At 47.3% G+C, this 24,402-nt stretch overlaps 2 protein-coding genes, 1 non-coding gene and 1 pseudogene across 5 annotated transcripts; 3 read left to right on the top strand and 1 right to left on the bottom strand.

Annotated features, from left to right (window-relative positions):
- Positions 1-1,689: 1,689 nt before the first annotated feature.
- On the top strand, positions 1,690-9,524 carry Nop53 (NOP53 ribosome biogenesis factor). 2 transcript variants are annotated; one of them, NM_207591.2, is given in 13 exon segments: positions 1,690-1,944; positions 2,443-2,507; positions 4,379-4,487; positions 4,916-5,115; positions 5,466-5,536; positions 7,118-7,213; positions 7,536-7,640; positions 7,714-7,908; positions 8,105-8,280; positions 8,394-8,460; positions 8,956-9,032; positions 9,148-9,204; positions 9,468-9,524. In NM_207591.2, coding segments are annotated over 13 exon segments (1,449 nt in total). In that variant the 5' UTR covers positions 1,690-1,720; the 3' UTR covers positions 9,475-9,524.
- On the top strand, positions 8,502-8,610 carry Snord23 (small nucleolar RNA, C/D box 23). Its single transcript, XR_015655873.1, has one exon. It is a non-coding gene; the product is annotated as a small nucleolar RNA SNORD23 (small nucleolar RNA).
- Positions 9,525-15,328: 5,804 nt separating the features above from the next.
- On the top strand, positions 15,329-16,032 carry Rpl9-ps30 (ribosomal protein L9, pseudogene 30; annotated as a pseudogene). The gene is given in 1 exon segment (NR_176822.1): positions 15,329-16,032. The product of NR_176822.1 is annotated as a ribosomal protein L9, pseudogene 30 (transcript).
- A 5,439-nt stretch (positions 16,033-21,471) lies between these two features.
- On the bottom strand, positions 21,472-21,998 carry LOC100364427 (ribosomal protein S12-like). The gene has a single exon (XM_087606741.1). The coding sequence runs from the start codon at positions 21,915-21,917 to the stop codon at positions 21,519-21,521; it is 399 nt and encodes a 132-aa protein (XP_087462867.1). The 5' UTR covers positions 21,918-21,998; the 3' UTR covers positions 21,472-21,518.
- Between the last annotated feature and the right edge of the window lie 2,404 nt (positions 21,999-24,402).

Below are 24,402 nucleotides of genomic sequence, written 5' to 3'. Positions count from 1 at the left end.
AGGGGTCTGGGGATGGGGATGGGGGAAGGGTGTGGAGGCAGTGGTAGTTGACTGGCACTCAGGTGCTAGGCACCAATATTCTAAGTTTGGAACTTTAAAAATGTTATCTTTATTTTCATTTATGTGTGTGTTTGAGTGCATGCATGAACAGGTCTGTGAATCTCAAGGAGCTGAAGTTAGTTATGAGCCACCATGTGGGTCCGGGGGACTGAAGCAGGGTCCTCTGGAAGAGCAGCCAGTGCTTTTAACAGCAGAATCATCTCTTCAGGCTGCATACTCAGCTTTTTGTGTTAAGTTTAACAGCTGAAATATTCTCTCCAGGTCAAGTACTCAGGCTTTTTTTGTTAAGCTTCGGGGACTCAAATTCAGGTCCTTATTGTTTGTCCAGAAAGCACTCTTACTCATTGAGCCATTCCCCAACCCTTGCTTTTCATTTTAAGACAGTCTCTCTACCCTGAACTCATTCTGCTGTCCCATGAACTTGCCATCCTCCTGCCTCAGTGCCTCTTGAGAAGGTAGATAGGGTTAGTCATGAACAGCACTACCCAGATTTTTTTTTCCCTTTTAGTGTGTGTGTGTGTGTGTGTGTGTGTGTGTGTGTGTGTGTGTGTGGTATACAGGCAATGCCACCGGCCTGCTCTCAGGGATCCAGCAAGTGCTTACATCATGACCTATGGCAGCCAGATATACCAGGTTTGCAGTAGATAGGACCCACCTGCCACCCCAACTCGCTCTCTCTGTTCTCCACTGCCAACTTTCCCTCTCTCTCATTCTCTGCTCCCCCTGCTCTGCCCTCATGGCACTGCTCCCCATCCGTCTACCTGTATACATGTCCACTTGTCTGCCTCTGTCACTTCCCCAAGTCTACACTTCCCTTGCCTCCCCCAATAAACCTATACACCAGATCTGTTTTGTGGTGTAACTTCTCAGGGGTACACCTTAGCCGGGCCCTCCAAAAATATCCCCTTGCCACATTATATTTCATAACTCTGTGTAGGCATGTATGCCACAGCATACCCTGTGAAGGTTGAGAACAAACTGCTTGCAGATCTTGGCTCTTTCTTTCCATCATATGGGTTTTGGGGATTAATCTGAGGTTTGGCAGCAGCTCCCTTTACCTATTGAGGTATCTTGGCAGCCCCATGCCCATCATCTTCTTTAATAAAAAAAAAAAAAGAGTTAAAGAAAAATTGACTGGGGTTGGGGATTTAGCTCAGTGGTAGAGCACTTGCCTAGCAAGCGCAAGGCCCTGGGTTCGGTCCCCAGCTCCGGAAAAAAAAAAATCAAAAAAAAAAAAAAAAAAAAAAGAAAGAAAGAAAGAAAAAGAAAAAATTGACTGGACTCCACCCCCATGGCAGTTACTATTTGGGAAGAAGGGGATGGGTATCCTTCAATGGCGTAGGCATTGGTCAGTTGCCTCTAATCTAGTAACTAGCTCTTCGCTCATTGCTGGTGCAGAGGCAAGCAGATCTGAGTTCGAGGTCAGCCTGGTCTACAGAGTGAGTTAACAGACAGCCAGGGCTCACAGAGAAATCCTGTCTTGAAAAACAACAACAACAAAAAAAAGACTGAGAGAGATGATTTTTCCTTTGCTAAGATGTAAAACTACACTTTACTAAGATGGTCGCAAACGGGAAGTGCGTCGTATATACGTCACTGAATTGCGCACGTTCCAAACCGGATATCGGAGTTTGAGCGACTACGCTCTTCCTTTAAGAAGATGGCTGCGGGTAGTAACAGAGGCGGTGATAAGCGCGGCTCGAAAAGCCAGGCGGACTCTAACTTTCTGGGGCTGCGGCCCACCTCGGTGGATCCCGCTCTGAGGCGGCGGCGGCGGGGCCCCAGAAACAAGAAGCGCGGCTGGAGGAGGCTCGCTGAGGAGCCGCTGGGGCTAGAGGTAGACCAGTTCCTGGAAGATGTACGGCTACAAGAGCGCACGACCGGGTACGTGGGGCGGGACTTCCGGTGGCTCGGTCTGGTTGTTTGCGGCCTGGTGCATGATGGACCGGGAGTTCAGGCTCGGTGTGGAAGACTTACTATTACCGTCTTTAACAAATAAGCATCCAGAAATCCCGACAAAGTTTAAAATTTCTTCTAGTTTTTTTTTTTTAAATTTGAAACAGGGCCTCACTAGGTAGCTCTGGACGGCCTGGCACTCGGTATGTAGACAAGGCTGGCTCCGAACTCAGTTTCCTCTGCCTCCTGAGTGCCGGGGTTAAAGCCTTTACCACAGAGTTTGAATTACAAGTGAATGAGAATTAAGTACGCGCTCCCCCCATCGTGGTACATTTTGAATCATGTGAAAGCTCCAGATGTAGCCTGAGGACCCCATAGTTTGAGGAGGCGTTGGGATGGGCCCCAAAAGTTAAGACTCCATTTTAGGAGGGTCTGTTATCTTTTCCAGCATTACTTTAGCAAATAGTCTGCGTTTTTATCCTTCAGTGGCTTGTTGGCAGAGGCCCCAAATGAACAGCTCTTCTTCGTGGACACTGGACTCAAGAAAAAAGGTGAGGAGTACTTTTGTGAAGTTGTGTGCTGGTAACCACGAGTCTTGCATCCCGTGTGATCTGCATTGATGATGTAATTTAAGGCAAAGCAAGTTTTTTTTTTCCTTCTTATTTTGGAAACAGTCTTACTATTTATTTATACCATATTGGCCTCAAACTTAGATCTGCTTGCCTGCCTCCTGAGTGCAGGAAATAAAGGTGTGCTCTACCACAGAAGGCTAGAAGGGACCATCTTTAGTATAAAGGATTGCTTTGAATGGATGGGGAGCAAGCTTGGGATAGCTAAGAAAAGTGTTCGTTTTTGTTTGGTTTTATTGAGCTGTATCCTTTAGCTTTTTTCCCCCACCCCAAAGAGCATGACAGCAAGCTTGGTGACCCACAACTTTTAAGTTCTCTGAGTTTGAGGCCAGCCTGGTCTACAGAGTGAGCTCCAGGACAGCCAGGACTACACAGTGAGCCCTTGTCACAAAACAAAGAGAACAAGAGGATGTGTAGTCAGTAGGAAGGAGACATGTCTTGGCAAGATGGCTTTATTCCGCTAGAACTTGGGTTTGGACCTGCTGGGGCACGAGGACAAGGGCAAGTTAGGGATTGCTCTGATGAGTAATCAGGTTTTCACCAGTGTGGCAGAAAAACACTGAAAATGGGCAGCCTGGTTCAACAGGTACTGAAAACAAGCCCATGCCTGGTCCTGCAGGACAGCCAATGGCTTTTCAGAGCAAGCTGGCAGCATCTCAACAGCCAGGCACCTTCGTGTGCACAGCACGAGTCAAAGGGCCCTGTTAGATTTATTTATTTTATGTATGTGAGTACACTATCATTGTCTTCAGACACACCAGAAGAGGGCATCAGATCTCATTACAGATGATTGTGAGCCACCATGTGGTTGCTGGGAATTGAACTCAGGACCTCTGGAAGAGCAGTCAGTGCTCTTAACCGCTGAGCCACCTCACCAGCCCCTCACTTTTTGTTTTTACAGTCATTTTTTTTTTTCTTTTTTTCGGAGCTGGGGACCGAACCCAGGGCCTTGCGCTTGCTAGGCAAGCGCTCTACCACTGAGCTAAATCCCCAACCCCTTTACAGTCATTTAATTGTGTGTGTGTGTGTGTGTGTGTGTGTGTGTGTGTGTGTGTGTTCGTGTTCTAGGATGTGTCCTGGCATGAGGACATGTAGGGGTCAGTTCTTCCCTCATGTTCCTGGGATTAACCTCAGGTTGCCAGGCTTGGTGGCCAGCACCTTGTCACTGCACAGTCTTACCATTTGGCGCTCGGTCTTCCATGATTTGTTGATGCTGCTCTTATTTGCAGTGCTGGGTGGAACCCAGGGCCTTATGTGTGTTCCTCCGATACTCCCATGCTCTCTTCACTTTTTGGAATTAGGTTCTGTTTGTTTAGCTCAGGCTGGCCAAAGGCTTGATCCCCTTGCCTCAGTCTCCAGAGCTTCAGTGTTACCGGTGTGCACCACCGTACCCGGCCTCCTCAGGGTGTTCTGCAGTATCTGATGTTCTCCTGATGGGCTCTGGAGAGCAGAAAGCAGAGTGCCAAGAGATGGCCACAGCTTGCGTCTCAGTACCCCTGTGTGCCTGCCCTGTTAGTTCTGAGATCCTCTCCTTCCAGATAGGTGTGTGGGGACATAGTCCCCATCACAAGGCCTGTCTCTTGCTGGCCTAGGCCATGGTAGGTCAGATCTGGGACTCTGGGTTCTACCTGTAGGATCTTCCCTTGTAGGTGTACAAGATCAGTCTGGGAACCTTAGGCTCTGTGCTGAATAACCTAGGTTGCAGGCCATTAGGCCCTGGTTGACTTGACGTTGGGGATTGGTTTACAAAGGGAGGAAGGAGGCCTAAGATAAAGTGTCTTCCCCTGCTGCAGAACCACGCAAGAAGAGGACCTGGGTCCAGAAGAAGTCAAAGCATCTCCAGAAACCCCTACGGGTTGACCTTGCCCTTGAGAATCATTCTAAGATCCCTGCTCCCAAAGAGTGAGTCCTTCCAGCCCTAGTCCCTGAAGACTGTAGGATGAGGGCGTGGTGAAAGCAGACTAGAGTGTAGCTGGGACTCTGGAGAGTGTCTTAGAGGATTCAGTCCTGGTGTTAAGGCAGCAGGGCAGCCTGAATCCGGCTGTGGGGTAGAGAAGGTGCTGGACCTAGGTGAAATAGGTCTAGTGTCAGCCTAGGAGAGGACAGGCTAGTAGGCCCAGCTGCCCTGAGGTGGAGTCTGGGAGGATGTGGTGTTGTGAATGCTCAGATCTAACTGCATTGGTGGGTATGAGGTCCTGTGCTGAGCTGGTTGACAAGGCTATGCTGAGGTAGGCAGGAGGAAGGCTGCTGAGCAGCAAGAACAGCCCAGCGGGGAGGGTCTCATCACACCCAGCTGTTGTCTTACCGGTTGCCACTCTTTCCTTACCCAGCATCCTTGCACACCAGGTCCCCAATGCCAAAAAGCTCAGGCGAAAGGAGGAGCTATGGGAGAAACTGGCAAAGCAGGGAGAGCTGCCCAGGGATGTGCGCAAGGCACAGGCCCGGCTTCTTAACCCTCCTGCACCAAAGGCCAAACCTGGGCCCCAGGATATCATTGAGCGGCCCTTCTATGACCTCTGGAACCCAAACAGTGAGTGATTCTGCTCTCGCAGATGGGCATGAGTGATGTGGGCAGTTGTCCATATTGTACACTGTCCAACAATGTGGCACCCAAGGGCATGCCCTGCAGATGTTGGCAGACTTCCAGCAGGGAGACTTGAGGTCTTCAGTGCCATCTATGGGGCTCCCCCCTCATTCTTCAGTCTTCCTCACTTATGAAGTCCTGTCTGGATGTAGTTTGAGACCCTGGAGGTCTGATCATCTTCCCTTGCCTGGATTTCATTGTCATTTTTAGCAGTGTGGAGGGACTGGTAGGGTTCCTGGGGACAAACCCCCTTCTCTGCTAGAAAGTTCTCGGCAGTTGCTCTCCTTCCCCTGCAGATCCTCTGGATAAGCCTTTGATCGGTCAGGATGCATTTTTTCTGGAGCAGACCAAGAAGAAAGGCGTGAGGGTAAGTTTGCATAGGCAGGCAGTGGGATAGGGAGGGCGACTCTTCCATGATCCCCATGCCTCTCTCCGTGTGTCCCTGTCCTAGCTCCCATGATAACCCACCTCCTTCCTCAAACTGTAGAGTATGGCTTGACAGCCTGTCTATGACAGTTGGAAAACCGTGGGTTAAAGAACAAGTGCCTGAAAACAGCCCAGTGCCCTCCGCTGGCACTGTGGGTTGGAGGTTGGTTTGTGGCCATCATCTTGAGCTCTAAATGCTGGCTGCTGGAGGGCAGGTGCTATGGAATCTTAGCACTTTTGGGGTGATGTGTTCTCCCTGTGAGACTGGAAGAAATGTTGGCCTTCACATTCGTGTGTTGTGTGTCTCCAGGAATTGAGAGGTTAGGAGACAGACTTCAGGGAGGCCAGAAGCCAGCACTGGAGAAAAGCCCCTGGGACTAGAGACCTGGAGAAACAAGCCAGCCATAGGCAGAGGGGCTTCAGGCACAGAAGCTACGAGGCAGAGCAGGGCCAGAGACCCGTGCAGCTGAGGGTATGCAGTGGGCCCTGAGTCAGCACGTGTGTGTGGGGAGCAAAGTCCTAAGACAGTAGTCTCAGAACTCAGGGGACCAGGTTGGGGAAGTTTGAACTACTAGGAAACCAGTTAGTATAAGGCCTTTATCAGGAAAAAGACTAGATGGGGTGGGCACGAGAGCTTGAAGTAGAGGGCACGCTGGTCACCTGAGAGTTCTGATGTGAAGATCTGTTCCTCATGCCTCCTGGGGACTTTTGGACCATGTAGGTATCAGAATTATCACCCATACTTTGCTGTGACAGTAGAAGGCCTACAGCACAGCTGATGTGGCAGTGTGCCAGGGCATATAGACCTTTTAGACCCAGCATGTCACATGTGTTTGCAAATGTTGCACTTCCCACAAGCCAAGCAGTGGTGATTTACCCCCTTTAATTCCAGCACTCAGGAGGCAAGAACAAAAGGCCTAGCCTACAGAGTGAGGTCCAGGATAGCCAGGGCTGCACAGAGAAACCCCCTTTTGGGGGGAAAAAAAAAACAAAACAGACTGAAAAAAGAAAAAGCAAATGCTGCCCTATTTCCCTCACTGGTCTTTTGGCCTGTTGTAGGAGAGGGCTGCAAAGCACTTCCTATGAAGAGATTGCTCAGTCCCAGGACAGGTGTCCCTTGTGCAGGGTGTGAGCCTATAGATTGGCTGGCTAGCTTGTAGCCTCCATCCTGGCCTCATGAGTCCTGAGTCCCTAAACCCCAGATGGGAGAGCTCCTGTGTTTGGCTCCTGGTCCTTTATATCTCCACAATAAAACTGAGACAGGCTGATGGGCAGGTAATGGGGACCTTTGCTCCATGGGGAAGGACCTGGTATCGGTGCCTCCCGTGGTGGAAGGCTGAGTGCAGAAAAGGGTGTAGGGTGAAGGCTTTATTAAGACTCAGTTCTCTTGAGTTCTACCTTGTCAGAAAGCCCCATCTCTTAACAGTCTCATGCTGGCTTTGGGGCTTCAGTGTAGGCATTTTAGTGGTACACTTATGGTTCATGGAGTTCATCCTGCCTCCCTGCTCTTGTCTTCTTCCAGCGGCCACCACGACTCCACATCAAGCCTTCCCAGGTGCCTGCGGTGGAAGTGATTCCTGCGGGAGCCTCCTACAACCCAACCTTTGAAGATCACCAGGTTGGTGTGCAGTGGGTTCTTGACCTAACTTGGTGCAGGTTTCATGGTCTAGAGTCCTTGTCCCCATTTGCCCTCCCCCATAGTCCCTTCTTCCCCAACCTGAGCCCCCACCTGTTTCCTTCCCTGGAAGTTGTCTGCTCAGGGACCAGACCATCTAACGAGAACCTGGCCTGGTATGAGGGTGAGAATGGCTCAGCTATCTCCACTGGTTTGTAGAGAGGGTGGAGCCATGAGCTGGACCAGTGCTAGCACTCAGGCATGGGGTAGGATCAGAGGGGCATCCCTGATGCTAGGTTCACCCTGAACTCTCACCTTTGCCCAGGCCTTGCTTCTAGAGGCCCATGAGGTGGAGCTGCAGCGTGAGAAAGAGGCAGAAAAGCTGGAGCGACAGCTGGCCCTGCCCACTGCAGAGCAAGCTGCTACCCAGGTAAGCCCCATCCACCACTTGTCACGGCCTATAACCCCACTTCCCCTCACTTGCTGACCACCCTGCTCTCTAGGAGTCCGTGTTTCGGGAGATGTGTGAGGGCCTGCTCGAAGAGTCTGAGGATGAGGATGGGCCAGGCTGTGCTGAGCAGCCAGAGGCTGACGATGGGGCCACTGAGACCTCACCCACTGGTGCTGCTGGTCCTGAGAAGAGGATGGAGAAGAAGACAGAGCAGCAGCGGCGGCGGGAGAAGGCTGCTCGCAAGCTGGTGAGCACCCTACTCTGCGGCCCTTATGGCCACACAGGGCACTCAGCATCACCTCCCAGGGCCCTCAGACAGAGGTGGATGACAAGGCAAACAGCTGTTGAATGACCTGATACCAGTGCCATCAAAGGACAGGAATGGCTTTGTGGGGCCCTGGGTGAGAAAGGCCCTGGGCTGAGTTCTTACCCTCTGTCCACAGCGGGTGCAGCAGGCTGCACTGAGGGCAGCCCGGCTTCAGCACCAAGAACTCTTCAGGCTACGTGGGATCAAGGCCCAGGTGGCCCGGAGGCTGGCAGAGCTGGCACGCCGGAAGGAGCAGCGGCGCATACGGCGACTGGCAGAGGCTGACAAACCCCGAAGGCTGGGACGGCTCAAGTAAGGCACAGGGTAGGGCTCCAGGAAATGGAGGTCTGTAGGCTATAACGTGTTCCTTTCCTGGCTCTGTGAGAGCCAAATCTCTTGAGTGTCTTCAACCCTGTGTTCTGCAGGTACCAGGCCCCTGACATTGATGTGCAGCTCAGCTCTGAGCTATCTGACTCACTCAGGAAACTGAAGGTACTTGATATGAGGGTGGCAGGGTGCTATGGGGGACCCTGTGCCCGGTGATGATAACCATCCTTGCTCCCCGTGCCCTCTTGGGCTGTGGGCGACACCATGGCTGCCCTGGGCTGGGCCAGTTGGGCCATTGCCTGGGGACTGAGGGCACAGGGTCGGGGGTGAGGTGGGTAGGGCAGGTGCTGGTGTAAGACTCTGACCCTTAGAAGGCCTTTTGTCACAGCCTATCTGTGTCAGTCCCTAGTGGGTCTCCTCAAGCTGTGCACACCCGGGACCTAGCCTGGCTTTGGGGTTCTCACTTTTTGTAGCTGTAGCCTCTGTTCTCTGAGCCTAGCTAGGATAGCACGTGTTGACTTCGGTACAGAATAGAGTCCCCTGGAGCTCAGCAGGATGTATTTGGGATACTCCTTGTAGGCTGTAGGAAGATCCTGAGCTGTCTGAACCCCAGTGCTATCTAGGATCCTGCTAAAGTCTCTCCGTCCCTCTGTCCCACAGCCAGAAGGTAACATTCTCCGAGACAGGTTCAAAAGCTTCCAGAAGAGAAATATGATTGAGCCCCGGGAACGAGCCAAGTAAGATCTGCCACAGTGGGAAGGGCAGGAGGGGATTGAGACACTTCCACGCTCCCTCCCACCCTCCACCCCACCCTGAGAAAAGGGATGCTCACCACATTTTCCCCTTCTCCAGGTTCAAGCGCAAATACAAAGTGAAGCTGGTGGAGAAGCGGGCTTTCCGCGAGATTCAGTAAGTGAGGCTCACTGGCATGTGGCTGACTGTCATTCTGAGAGCTGTGGTCTACCTTGCCCAACATAGCCTTCCTCCCTTTTGAAAGCTGCCAGTGTCAGGCCCTTCCCAAACCCCATGACTGGTCAACCAGTGGGGGCCCAGGAATCTATAGTTAGAGGTAAAGAGGGGATGTAGTCTCAAATCAGAAGGGGTATTAAGTGAGAAAGGCTGTGGGATGCACCCCTCCACTCATCCATCTCAGCTCTACTCTCTGTCCTCAGGTTGTAGCTGTGCAGATGTTGGAGCCTCTGCCCCTCAATAAAGTGCTGTGACCAACCCTGGGGTCTTGTTATTTTCTTACAAGCAGTGTCCTCTCCCCTAAAGTCTACCCACCCCATTTCTGACCCTCCTCTGCTGCCCAGGACTTAGATAACACAGCTCCTCTCCACCACAGCCTGCCATCAGTGCTGAATATGTGGAGACCAAAGCTCTACAGGCACTGTACCGCTGAACCCTTGCCCCTCACTGGGGGATTCTAGGCAGAGCTCTACTGCTGAAGTCATGACTACTTTATTGAGCTACCCCCACTTTCTGTGGATAATCATTTTCTTCTTTAGTTCCTTTGGATCTTTGCTCATTTCAGATCTCACTGTTGTCTTCCATAATCTCTGTTGTATTGTAAATTGTAGACCTTCCTAATACTCTCTAGTCCCTTTCCCTGGTAGCGTCTGTCACTCTTGGCATTCTGCTTCTCTTCTGAACTTCCATTATTTTTGTAGTTTTTGTTTGGGTGGGGTCTCATGTAGCTGAGGGCCACTCTAACTGATCCACCTGCTTCCTCTTCCCAATTCTGGGATTGCAGTTGAGCATCACCACGCCTTGCTAGTATTTATAATTGATTCAGTTTTAAGTTTCACTAATCTCAGAACAGTGTCTATAACCAGTAGGTCCATTTGTCACACTCTTGAGACTGGAATCTGTAAGACCTTCATGAAGCAGAAAAGCTAGGTGACTCCATTCCAATAAGTTTCCAAGATCAGTCCAAGCTTTTTAGGGGACTGGGGTCCCTCTTCATTTCATGTTTAGAAACACCTCTGACAAAAAAACCAAGTTTACATTCTTAAAGGGGAAAAAAATGGAGCTGGAGAGACGGTTCAGTAGTCAAGTGTGTTTGCTGCTTTGGCAGAGGACCTGGGTTCAGTCCCCACTCTGTACTCTCAGTGTAAAGTTAGGTTTTCGGGATCCAATGGCTTCTGGCCTGGTATATCTGTGCACAAATACATACTCAGGCACACACATGCACACACAAATAATTTTTTAAGTTTTTGGTTTTATTTTTGCTATGACACACATTGTGTAGAACCAGGCTGGCTTCAGACTCATGGAGATCAGCTCGTCTCTTCTGGAGTCAAAGATGGTATGCCACCACAGCTGGCCCTAAGTATTTTTGTTTTTAAAGGTTTGTGTGCATCATGTGTGTTGCCTGCTTGGATGTCTGTGCACCTCATGTCTGGTGCCTACAAGGCCAGAAGGTGGTACCCTGGAAAAGCAGCCAGTGCTTAGACACTGAGCTGTCTCTCCAGCCCTAAACCTTCATTTGAAGAGAATGTACTAATCAAGCTTGACATTCCAATTTGTTGTCATTTTATGTTTGAGACAGGGTCTCCTGCAGTGAGGCCCGGCTGGCCTGGCACTCCTGGTTCTCCAGCTTACATACTCAGAGCTGTATGCCTACCCTGGTGGTTGGGGTCTTCAGGCAGGTTCCTTGTGCCTCAGGCTGCCGAGTGCTTGAACAATAAATAGGTCTTGCCTGGCTCATCAAGCTTTTATATATAAGGTATTTTAATTTATTGAGGTTTTCATACATGTATACAGTGTATTTTGATCATATTCACCCTCATTCCCAGAAACCCTCCAAATTGCCAGCCACTAGGCTGGTGGGGTTCTAGAACCTGAGGACAGTGAAAGTGAAGACAGCGATCACCTGTTGATAGTTAAGCAAGTGGCCCTGAATAGTTTGTGCTGTCTTCATTGACTCACAAGCCTGCTTGCTTGAACAGTGACATCATTAGTTATTTTATTCCAAGAAATAACATCAGAACTGTAAAAGCCCCGTCCCTGCTAATTTCAGCAAGCAAAGAGAAGTGTGCAGCCAGGCGCACCTGTGGGCATGAGCACGTACCCAGCTGGTGGCAAATGCAGTTACACAGTTAGACCAGGTGAGAGACAGTTTAACCATCTGTGGGTGTCCATCATGAAATAGTGCTCCTCTGTCATAACACGTTTTAAATTGCAGATGTGTTCATTGTACCCAGCAACCTTTCCTGATGATAGCACATAATGGTTTCTGGTACCATCTCTCCAAGAACCATTTTTTAAGTCTGTTGATCAGATATAGCTTCCTCAGAAGAATTATGCAAGCAGGACCCATTGCTCTCCACACTGCCAAAGGCTTACTCAGTATGACATGTCCCAAAATACCACATGTGGAGGATCAATAGAGGGAGAGAGGAGGGTTTTACTCCTTGAAAGAGAACTGAGAAAAACAATCATCTACAGGGCTTTCAGCCTGCATGATTGCGGCCTTGCCCGTGACTGACAGTGAAATTAAATACTGCTGTATGAACAGCATAGCAAAAGCAAGGAGCGCTTGTAGCCCATGTGGTCTAGGTAATAAGTGTGGTGACCACTAAAATTCACCATGGGTCCTTGGCAAGTGGGAAGGGGTCTAAGAACCTTGCCATGTGGGGTCCCATTGCTGAAGCACTCATAATCGGTTCCCTGCAAATGCTTCATGGCACCATATGACCCCTGTCTCCTGCTCTAGAATGGAAGGGGTTTGGAACCAGAATCAATATGTCAAGTGTCTGACCTTCAAGCTACAGGTAAAGCAACCCAGAAAGTCCCCATTCAGAAAGCAGCACTGCCCTGTGCGTCTTTAGGGTCTGCTACTTGACGCAGTGGGATTTCTCATTAGGGTGAAGGATAAGAGAATCTAGCCAGAACTTCCCAATGGCCAGTATCTCCAGAACATTAGTTCTCCTTTAACTCAGGAGGACCCTGGAGCTGGAGTTACATGTGGTTGCCAGACATCATGTGCTGTGAATCAAAACTGGGTTCTCTTGAAGAATAGCCAGTGCTCTTAACTACTGAGCCATCTCTCCACTCTTTCGTTTGTATGTTGCCAAAGAGAAGGGCCTTGAGCTATCCTGAAGGAGGTACAGGCATTTGTCAGTCACTGGAACTGAACTCTGATCTTTTCTAAGATCAACAAACGTTCTCAACCTCCAAATTGTCTCTAGTCTAAAAGAGGCGGGGGTCTCAAGTAGTCCAGGTTATTCTTGAATCTCCTGGTCACAGTGGAGGGCCTTGAACTTCTGATCCTTTTGCCTCCATCTCCTGAGTGCGGGGATTACAGTCATACATTACTGTGCCTTGCTTTATGAAAGATGATGGGGTCTGAACCCAAAACTTAAGTGAACACACTCCCAACAGCCACAGCTTTGAGATTTTTGTTTTAACAGGGAAAAAAAATGTTCAGTATAAAAATATTGGAGTCACTTGGGGGAAAATGATAAAGAATTTGCTGGTGTCCCACTGCCCCAGCAGCTTGGCACAGAGTTTGTTGACTGCATGCCAGAGTGTATGGTCAGTCTCACGCAGAACACAAAAACCCCTGGCCAGCACACACTTCCTCCCATTCTCACAGTACTAGGCTTTAAGCTTTCTCCCAGATTCCCCAGTTTCCTCACGGCCCCCAGGAGTGAGATCAGCCTGGGAAAAGGACTCTTTGTTTATTTCTCCCCCAGCACCCCCTCTCCACCCCGTATCAGCAGTCTGCAAACAGGGCTGGAGAAAAATGGCCCTGTCTTATTCACTTTAGCACGCAGTCATTCAGATGGGCAGTATCCTATACTGTACTGGAAACACAGAAAGGCTAAGTCACCTTCAAGGAGGTCACACATCCAGATTTGGAATTGGAACATGGGTTGACAGCCTGTGCGGGGTGGGGGTGGGGAACAGCCTGTGAGTTGGTAACCAGGCTCCCTCCCTCCCAGGTTGCTCTGATGGTAATGCCAGATGGAGCATGGGCCATTTTACTGCATGTGGAACACACATTTCCTGCAGCCTCACTGAATTTCCTGAGTTCGCCTTGAGGGGCCATGGCCAGGCTGCAGGCTCAGTGACCTGGTGACAGAGACTACCACATCCAAACCATGCCATCACCCATATGGTGGTGCCCCAGTGGCCTCCTCTGGCCCTGAGCTTCCACCCTGCCTCCATTGAGTTCCTAGATTCCTGGTCGGTCATTATGGATGTTTTGTGTCAGAGGCTGACTCAAGACTCCTTAGATACTTGGAAAGTGTCACTTAAAAGATGTTCTTTATGTACTCCAGCAACTTTCCTACCTCTCCTGCCCCTGCCATCTGTCCCAGTGCACACATAAAGCACTGTTCTCTACTCTGTAGAACATTCCTTTCTAGGAGGGGAGAGAGGAAGAAGTGACAAGAATAGCCTTCAGGATAAGGCTTTATGGGGAATGTGTGGGAGTCTCCCCTTCGCCTATTTATTTTATAGTGCTTGCTTGCTATTTTTTTATTATCACGATGTTCTTGTCCTGGAGAAACCTTTCCAAAGGTCATTTTTAAAAAAGAAAATGCACAGAGATTTAAAACCACTGATCAGTTCTGCCTGACAAGATCCTATCTACATTCTAAGAGGACTGTAACGTTCCTGACAGAATTCAAATCCACCACTAAGAGCTGCTACAAACAAAATCACAAACACCCTTGGAGGAAAATAGTCTGAAGACTGGAGTCAGCTGTGTAGAAATACAGCGGATTGTAGTCACAGGAAGAAATTCTTGGTCCTGGTTGCCCCAAGGTCTTACTGCCTATGGCTCTTGAGTGCTGAGATTGAAGGCATATGCCACTATGCCCAGCCAGAAACAATTCTTGACTTCTTTGGCAACCAGGCATAAACTAAAAAAGGAAGATTTATAATAGCTACCTTCTGAAGAGACAGGTAGATGACTTGCTAACCTCTTGGGGAAAGTCAGTATAGACTATAGGGAGAACGAGTTAGTTGACTCCTAGAGTCCCAGCTAGAACATAGGGGCTGGGGGTCTAGCTCAGTGGTAGAGGCCCTGCCCAGAATCCTCCAGTGAGGGGCTGGGGGCATGGCTCGTTGGTAGATCCAGGTGCTGGGAATTGAACATGTGTTTTCTGGAAAAACAGCAATTTCTCTAAACTGCTGAACTATTTTCCATCCTTGAAATGTTTGCTTTCGTTCATAGGTTTAGAGGCTAGGTCAGTCCATCATGGTGGGAAGGGCACGGCTGAAGAGAATAGTTCAGGCAAGGTGACCCAGAAGCAGAGAGAATGAGCAATTGAAGGAACCAGGACAAGATGTATGTTGAGGACAACCCTGATGATGGTTTCTCTAGCTGGGCCCCACCCCTAACTTCTTCACCTCCTAGATATCAGTCACATCATGAACCCATTGAGATGCCAGTGATGCATGGGATCAGAGCCCTTGGAACCTAATCCTTTCTAGAAACTCCTCACAGACACACCCAGAAGGGAATTTTACTTTTTTGTTTGTCATGGGCACGTATAGGTGTCACAGGACAGCTATTGCAGGAGCCAGTTCTCGTCTTCCACTATGTGAATTCCAGGGTTTGAACTCAAGCCGTCAGCAGCAAGTTTGGCAGCAAGCACCTTTACCTGCTGAGCCATCTTGCAGGCCCACCATTGAGATTGACACCATACATTTTAAAACGGCTTTGCTGAGTGAAAAACCAAATGTGAAGTTTCTTAAGACCCCATTTGTAGGACAGAATGTTCAGAATGGGTCAATCCACAGAGGCAGAAGTTATGTGTGGGGAGATGCCTACTCCCACATTTCCTTTGACCCCAATAACCACAGTCATTGACTCTGCTCTGTTTCTGAAAACACTGGAGCACAGGTGGAGTAAGGGCCAGAGTTTATTTTTAGCAGAAGAGAAATCAAAAGTATGGAACAAGACCTGCCATTGGCATCTGAATTGGCAGTATTAGTTTAGAATTTCCCTCCCTTGGGACTGGTGGGATGGTCTCTTCCCAGAGTAGGCAGAAGCTTCCTTAAAAGCTTCCGTACCGCTCTCTTTGCCCCATCTACTGCGAGAATGAAGACCATTCTCAGCAATCAGACTGTCGACATTCCAGAAAATGTCGACATCACTCTGAAGGGGCGCACAGTCATTGTGAAGGGCCCCAGAGGAACTCTGAGGAGGGACTTCAATCACATCAATGTAGAGCTGAGTCTTCTTGGAAAGAAAAAGAAAAGGCTCCGTGTTGACAAGTGGTGGGGTAACAGGAAGGAACTGGCCACTGTCAGAACCATCTGCAGTCATGTTCAGAACATGATCAAGGGTGTGACACTGGGCTTCCGTTACAAGATGAGGTCTGTGTATGCTCACTTCCCTATCAACGTCGTTATTCAGGAGAATGGGTCTCTGGTTGAAATCCGAAATTTCTTGGGTGAAAAATACATCCGGAGGGTTCGGATGAGGACAGGTGTTGCTTGTTCTGTCTTTCAAGCCCAGAAGGATGAGTTAATCCTTGAAGGAAATGATATTGAACTTGTTTCAAATTCAGCGGCTCTGATTCAGCAAGCCACAACAGTTAAAAACAAGGATATCAGGAAGTTTTTGGATGGCATCTATGTTTCTGAGAAGGGAACCGTCCAGCAGCCTGACGAATGAGACCTCAGTTTCCTAGCTTCAGAAACAAGATCCTGATAACAAGTACAGTTTGGGCTCTGTGGAAATAATAAAAGACTTATATATTGAAAAAAAAAAAAAAAGCTTCCGTACCATACAGGGACTAGAAAGAGATGGCTCAGCAGTTAAGAGCACTGACTGCTCTTCCAGAGGACGCAGTACCCATATAGCAGCTCCCAACAGTCTGTTAACTACAAGATCAACACCCTCACAGACATACACTCAGGCAAAACACCAATGCACATAAAAATAAAAATAAGTTGTTAAAAAATCTTCCCACAGTTCAGCAGTTAAGTCTGTTGCAGATGCATTAGATACAGGAATGTTATATATACAGGTGAGCTGAGGAGTTCATGGTCTAGCCTGGGCCATACAGCAAACCCCTGATGTGTGTGTGTGTGTGTGTGTGTGTGTGTGTGTGTGTGCGTGCCAGAAGAGGGCGTTAGATCCCCAGAGCTGGAGTTACAAGGGTCTTGAGCGCTGACTTGGTTGCTGAGAACAAAACTCCAGTTCTTTGGAAGGGCAGCAAGCCCTCCCAATTATGGACCATCAATCCAGCCTCTGATCTTGCTGTTTGAGCCCTAATAAAGGGGCTGGAGAGATGACTCTGTTTAAGAACACTGGCTGCGGGCTGGAGAGATGGCTCAGTGGTTAAGAGCACCGACTGCTCTTCCCGAGGTCCTGAGTTCAAATCCCAGCAACCACATGGTGGCTCACAACCATCTGTAATGAGATTTGATGCCCTCTTCTGGTGTGTCTGACGACAGCTACAGTGTGCTCATATATAATAAATAAATAAAATATTAAAAAGAAGAAGAAGAAGAACACTGGCTGCTCTTCCAGAGAACCCTGGTTCAATTCCCAACACCCATATTGTGGCTCACAGCCATCTGTAATTCCAGTCTCAGGTAATCCACTGCCCTCTTCTGGCCACTACTGGCTCTGCAGTTATGTAATACACATGTAAATGCAGGCAAAATATACACATAAAATAAAAATAAATTCAGCGCTGGGCAGTGGGTGTACCCCCTTAATCCCAGCAGTCAGGCGGCAGAATCAGAGTTTGAGGCCAGCCTTGTCTACAGAGTGACTTCCAGGACCACACAGAGAAACCCTGTTTTGAGAAGAACCAAAATCATTATCATAGTAGCAGTAAGTTCAGCAATTTATTTCAACTAAGGAAAAAGGAGGTATGGTTGGAGAGATGGCTCAGTGGTTAAGAGCACTGACTGCTCTTCCAGAGGCCCTGAGTTCAATTCCCAACAACTACATGGTGGCTCACAACCATCTGTAGTGAGGGCTGATGCCCTCTTCTGGTGTGTCTGAGGACAGCTACAGTGCATATAATAAATAAACAAATAAGCAAACAAACAAATAAATAAATTTTTTAAGGGAAAGAAAAAGGGGATGATGTTGCATAGATTGGGTGTGGTGACAAACATCTGCAGTCTCAGAACCTGGAGATAGAAGCAGGGAGAGGCGAACTTCGAGGTCATCGTTGGCTACATAGTGAGTTCAAGGCCAGGCTAGGTTACATGAGATCTGATTTGAGTGGGGTGAGAGGAGAGGAGAAGAGGTGAAGGGAGGGAGAGAACTGAGGCCCGAATGCATTGGGTGTGTTTCTGCAAAAGCAAGAATCCCATGTGGCCTCAGCTGGGTGAGAGGGGACAGGTAGCAGATGACAATCAGAGATAAGGGACCAGATCCTGAAGAAATTGTTGACCCTTCCTCGAAGACTTAATCAGGTGAGAGAGAGCAAGCTGTGACCAGTATGATCTGGCGCCCTCTGGTGGCTGTGTGAGGACCAGGCACACCGTTAGTCCTAGTACTCAGGAAAGGCTGAGGCCTGTGGATCTCTGTTTGAGGCTAGCCTGGCTACATATGGCGTAGACCCATGCCTTCCCGGCATATGCAGTGAGACTCTATATCTATTTCTATGTTTTTGTTTGTTTTTTTTTTAACTATTTTGACTATATTTATATATACGTAATGCGCGTGTATGCTACATATATGCAGGTGTCTGAGGAGGTTAGATCTCTTGGATCCAGAGTTACAGGAAGTTGAGAACTGACTGACATGGGTGCTAAGAACTGAACTCAGGTCCTCTGAAAGAGAAGCAAGTGCTCTTAACCACTGAGCCAGCTCTTCAGCCCCTGTTTTTTGATTTATTGAAACTGGATTTCACTGCATAGCCCAGACTGGCCTGGAGCTCACTCACAGATTTCTGCCTGCCTCTTTGAGTGCTGAGATTAAAGATGTGTGCCACCATGCCCAGCTTATGAGATCCTGTTTTTAAAAAAAAATAGAAAAACTGTGACTGGAGAGATGGCTCAGCGGTTAAGAACACTGACTGCTCTTCCAGAGGTCCTGAGTTCAAATCCCAGCACTCACATGGTGGCTCACAACCATCTGTAATAAGATCTGATGCCCTTTTCTGGTGTGACTGAAGAGAGTGACAGTGTATTCATATACATATAAACAAACAAACAAATATTTAAAAAAATTAGAAAAACTGGTCTGGAGAGACGGCTCAGTGGTTACGAGCACTTGCCAGTCTTCCAGAGAAACTGGGTTTGATCCCAGCACCCCAGAGGATGCTGTTACAATTGTCTGTAACTCCAGTCCTAACAGATCCTGTGGCCTCTTCTGGTCCCTGGGCACAAGGCATGCCCACGGTGCATACACATATATGCAGGCAAAACACAAAACAAAACCCAACCCATACACTTAAAATAAAATTTTAAAGATCTTGGAAAAAAATAGAAACAAAACAAAACAAAACCAAAAATGGGGGGGTGGTGGCGCACGCCTTTAATCCCAGGATTTGGGAGGCAGAGGCAAACATCTCTGTGAGTTCAAGGCCAGCCTGGTCTACAGAGAGAGTTCCAGGACAGCCAGGGCTACACAGAGAAACCCTGTCTTGAAAAACCAAAATGAGGGTTGGGGATTTAGCTCAGTGGTAGAGCACTTGCCTAGCAAGCGCAAGGCCCTGGGTTCAGTCCCCAGCTCCGAAAAAAAAAAAAAAGAAAAAAAAAAGAGAAAGAAAAACCAAAATGAATGAATGGATGGATGAATAGAAAAAGGAAGAGATGGAGCAGGATGCCCTCTTCTGGCCTGTCTGAAGAGAGTGACAGTGCACCTATATACATAAAATAAATAAATAAATATATACACATAAAATAATGAATCTTAAAAAATAGAAAAAAGAAGAGAACAAAATATCTTTAATAACATCTATTATATGATGTGTGTGTGTGTATTCATTGAGTGTATATGCATATGTGTGTACGTCTGTCTATGTTTTGTGTGTATAGGTCAGAGGTCAATGTCAGGTGTCTACCTCAGTTACTCTCCACCATATTTCTTGTTTTGATTTTTGGTGGTTCTCAGGGTTGAACCCAGGACCAGATGCGTCCTGGGCAAGCACCCTGCCACTATACTCTTTGCAAGCCCCCCCCCCCAGTGTCTTTTTTTGAGGCAGGGTCTCTTATTGAACCTAGGGTTCTGGATTTGCTTGGGCTGGGTGGCCAGCTAGCTCCAGGGCTTTCTGCTTGTCCTGCCTCTTCAGTGCTGAGATTACAGGTACCACAACAAGCTTAGCCTTGTGTCAGCACTGGGACCCTCATGTTTATATGTAGTAAGCACTTTACCCAATGAGTCATCTCCTAGCCCCTATGTATATGATTTTGAGGCTTAGGAGGTTATACTGCTCAAAGAATGTAACTTTACAAAATTTAAAATTGTTTTCTTCATCTTTATTAACTTGAGTATTTCTTATTTACATTTCGATTCTTATTCCCTTTCCCGGTGTCCCGGCCACATCCCCCTAACCCTTCCGCCTCCCCTTCTCTTTGGGTGCTCCCCTCCCCACCCTCCCCCCATTACCACCCTCCCCCCAACAATCACGTTCACTGGGGTTAAGTCTTGGCAGGACCAAGGGCTTCCTCTGCCACTGGTGCTCTTACTAGGCTATTCATTGCTACCTATGAGGTAGGAGCCCAGGGTCAGTCCATGTATACTCTTTGAGTAGTGGCTTAGTCCCTGGAGACTCTGGTTGGTTGGCACTGTTCTTCATATGGGGTCTTAAGCCCCTTCAAGCTCTTTCAGTCCTTTCTCTAATTTCTTCAACAGGGGTCCCATTCCGGAACAGAGGTCCATTTTAGTTCCAGCATGCCGCAGCAAGCCAATCTGAGCCTGGGGTGGGGGCGCAGTGTTTGCTCACATCTTTAATCCCAGCACTCGGTAGGCAGAGGCAGGTGTTGGATCTGTGAGCTAGAGAGCAGCCTGGTCTACAGAGCAAGTTCCAGGACAGCCAGGGCTACACAGAGAAACCTTCTCTCGAAAAATAAACTAAATGTGTGGTGTGGCTAGGGCTGTAGCTCAGTGTTAACAGTACTTGCCCTGCTTGCACGGGGCTCAGTTTTCCACTCTTAGCACGACTGGAAAACAAAAATAAAAACAAAACCCTTTGTAGGTCTCTTTGGATGACTACCACTTTCCAGGGGTCTGGGGATGGGGGAAGGGTGTGGAGGCAGTGGTAGTTGACTGGCACTCAGGTGCTAGGCACCAGTATTCTAAGTTTGGAACTTTAAAAATGTTATCTTTATTTTCATTTATGTGTGTGTTTGAGTGCATGCATGAACTTTTGTGTAGAGGAAGGCTACTGATTTATTTGAGTTAATTTTATACCCAGCCACTTTGCTGAAGGTGTTATCAGGTTTAGTAGTTCTCTGGTGGAACTTTTGGGATTACTTAATATATACTATCATATCATCTGCAAATAGTGATATTTTGACTTCTTCTTTACCAATCTGTGTCCTTTTGAACTCCTTTTATTGTCTGATTGCTCTGGCTAGAACTTCAAGAACTATATTGAATAAGTAGGGAGAGAGTGGGCAGCCTTGTCTAGTCCCTGATTTTAGTGGGATTGCTTCAAGTTTCTCACCATTTAGTTTAATGTTAGCTACTGGTTTGCTGTATATAGCTTTTACTATATTTAGGTATGGGCCTTGAATTCCTATTCTTTCCAGGACTTTTATCATGAAGGGGTGTTGAATTTTGTCAAATGCTTTCTCAGCATCTAATGATATAATGGATTACGTTGATGGTTTTCCATATATTAAACCATCCCTGCATGCCTGGGATGAAGCCTACTTGATCATGGTAGATGACTGTTTTGATGTGCTCTTGGATTTGGTTTGCCAGAATTTTATTGAGTATTTTTGTGTAGATATTCATAAGGGAAATTGGTCTGAGGTTCTCTTTCTTTGTTGGGTCTTTGTGTGGTTTATGTATAAGAGTAATTGTGGCTTCATAGAAGGAATTCGGTAGTGCTCCATCTGTTTCAATTATGTGGAATAGTTTGGATAGTATTGGTATGAGGTCTTCTATGAAGATCTGGTAGAATTCTGCACCGAAACCACCTGGACCAGGTCTCTTTTTGGTTGGGAGACCTTTAATGACTGCTTCTATTTCTTTAGGAGTTATGGGGTTGTTTAAATGCTGACATATGCTCTCTCCTGTTTCTTTCTTTCTTTTTTTTTTTTAAATGAGCCAAAATTTTATTTATTCATTTCTTGCATTTGAAGTACTCCTCGATGACATCCTTGGCCTGAGATTCTTTGCCATAGTCCTTAACTACAACGCAACTGCAACCAACCACTTTCCGTGGCTTCCCCTCTCGATCGATTTTACAGAGGCCTACCCATTCCCCTAGTTTCTTGTTGTCATCAACCTTTATCAGGTTGATCTGGTGCTCGGCACAGAGCGCCTCCACCAGCTTGACATACATGGGCTCATCACAGTTGGATGCAAGCACGCAGAGATGGGCTTGGCGCTTGTCTAAGGCTTTGGCAGCTTCGCGTATGCCACGTGCTAGGCCATCGTGGATGAGGGCGGTCTTCAGCACCTCTTGTAGAGCAGTGTTGACGTCCATTACACCTCCAGCAGCTATGCCTTCCTCGGCCATGGCGGTGGATTACGGGTGACGCCGAATCTTGAACGCACCCGAGCTTCCGCCTCCGAGGAACTTGGCGGCGGCAGGGGAAAAAGCCTGTTTCTTTCTGAAGGCACTCAGAGCCATGAATTTTCCTCTTAGCACAACTTTCATTGTGTCCCATAAGTTTCGGTATGTTGTATCTTCATTTTCATTAAATTCTAAGAAGTCTTTAATTTCTTTCTTTATTTCTTCCTTGACCAGGTTATCATTAAGTAGAGCATTGTTCAACTTCCAAATATATATGGGCGTTCTTCCCTTATTGTTGTTGAAGACCAGCTTTAGCCCGTGGTGGTCTGATAAGACACATGGGATTATTTCTATCTTTCTGTATCTATTGAGGCCTGTTTTATGACCAATTATATGGTCAATTTTGGAGAAAGTACCATGAGGTGGTGAGAAGAATGTATATCCTTTTGCTTTAGGATAGAATGTTCTATAAATATCTGTTAAGTCCATTTGGTTCATGACTTCTCTTAGTCTGTCTATGTCTCTCTTTAATTTCTGTTTCCATGATCTGTCCATTGATGAGTGTGGGGTGTTGAAATCTCCTACTATTATTGTATGAGGTGCAATGTGTGCTTTGAGCTTTAGTAAGGTTTGTTTTATGTATGTAGGTGCCCTTGTATTTGGAGCATAGATATTTAGGATTGAGAGTTCATCTTGGTGGATTTTTCCTTTGATGAATATGAAGTGTCCTTCCTTATCTTTTTTGATGACTTTTAGTTGAAAATTGATTTTATTTGATATTAGAATGGCTACTCCAGCTGGCTTCTTCCGACCATATGCTTGGAAAGTTCTTTTCCAGCCTTTCACTCTGAGGTAGTGTCTGTCTTTGTCTCTGAGGTGTGTTTCCTGTAGGCAGCAGAATGCAGGGTCCTCATTGCGTATCCACTTTGTTAATCTATGTCTTTGTATTGGGGGGTTGAGACCATTGATATTGAGAGATATTAATGAATAGTGATTATTGCTTGCTGTTATATTCATATTTGGATGTGTGATTATGTTTGTGTGCATTGTTTCTCTTTGTTTTGTTGCCAAGACGATTAGTTTCTTGCTTTTTCTAGGGTGTAGCTTGCCTCCTTATGTTGGGCTTTACCATTTATTATCCTTTGTAGTGCTGGATTTGTAGAAAGATATTGTGTAAATTTGGTTTTGTCATGGAATGTCTTGGTTTCTCCATCTATGTTAATTGAGAGTTTTGCAGGATACAGTAACCTGGGCTGGCATTTGTGTTCTCTTAGGGTCTGTATGACATCTGTCCAGGATCTTCTGGCTTTCATAGTCTCTGGTGAGAAGTCTAGGGTGATTCTGATAGGTCTGCCTTTATATGTTACTTGACCTTTTGACCTTACTGCTTTTAATATTCTTTCTTTGTTTTGTGCATTTGGTGTTCTGACTATTATGTGACGGGAGGAGTTTCTTTTCTGGTCCAATCTATTTGGAGTTCTGTAGGCTTCTTGTATGTTTATGGGCATCTCTTTCTTTAGGTTAGGGAAGTTTTCTTCTATGATTTTGTTGAAGATATTTACTGGTCCTTTGAGCTGGGAGTCTTCACTCTCTTCTATAACTATTATACTTAGGTTTGATCTTCTCATTGAGTCCTGGATTTCCTGTATGTTTTGGACCAGTAGCTTTTTCCATTTTACATTATCTTTGACAGTTGTGTCGATGATTTCTATGGAATCTTCTGCTCCTGAGATTCTCTCTTCCATCTCTTGTATTCTGTTGGTGATGCTTGTATCTATGGCTCCTTGTCTCTTCCTTTGGTTTTCTATATCCAGGGTTGTTTCCCTTTGTGCTTTCTTTATTGCTTCTATTTCCATTTTAATTCCTTCACCTGTTTGATTGTGTTTTCCTGGAATTCTTTCAAGGATTTATGTGGTGCCTCTCTATAGGCTTCTACTTGTTTATTTATGTTTTCCTCCGTTTCTCTAAGGGAGTTCTTTATGTCTTTCTTGAAGTCCTCCATCATCATGATCAAATGTGATTTTAAATCTAGATCTTGCTTTTCTGGTGTGTTTGGATATTCAGTGTTTGCTTTGGTGGGAGAATTGGGCTCTGATGATGCCATGTAGTCTTGGTTTCTGTTGCTTGGGTTCCTGTGCTTGCCTCTCGCCATCAGGTTGTCTCTGGTGTTACCTTGTTCTGCTATTTCTGACAGTGGCTAGACTGTCATATAGGCCTGTGTGTCAGGAGTGCTGTAGACCTGTTTTCCTGTTTTCTTTCAGCCAGTTATGGGAACAGAGTGTTCTGCTTTCAGGCGTGTAGTGTTTCCTGTCTAATGGTCTTCAGCTGTTCCTGTGTGCCTGAGTCCTGAGTCCACCAGGCAGGTTGCTTGGAGCAGAAAAGTTGGTCTTTCCTGTGGTCCTGCGGCTGCTTTTAAGTTCTCCGTGAGGGTGGCAACCAGGAGGGCCTGTGCCGCCTTTTCCTGGGCCCCCGTGCACCAGGGTCCCAG

This window comes from Rattus norvegicus, chromosome 1, assembly GCF_021556685.1.
Source record: "Rattus norvegicus strain SHRSP/BbbUtx chromosome 1, alternate assembly SHRSP_T2T, whole genome shotgun sequence".
NCBI classification, from domain to species: domain Eukaryota; kingdom Metazoa; phylum Chordata; class Mammalia; order Rodentia; family Muridae; genus Rattus; species Rattus norvegicus.
Note: the sequence above shows the minus strand (reverse complement) of the source record. Positions and strands in the feature narration are given on the sequence as shown.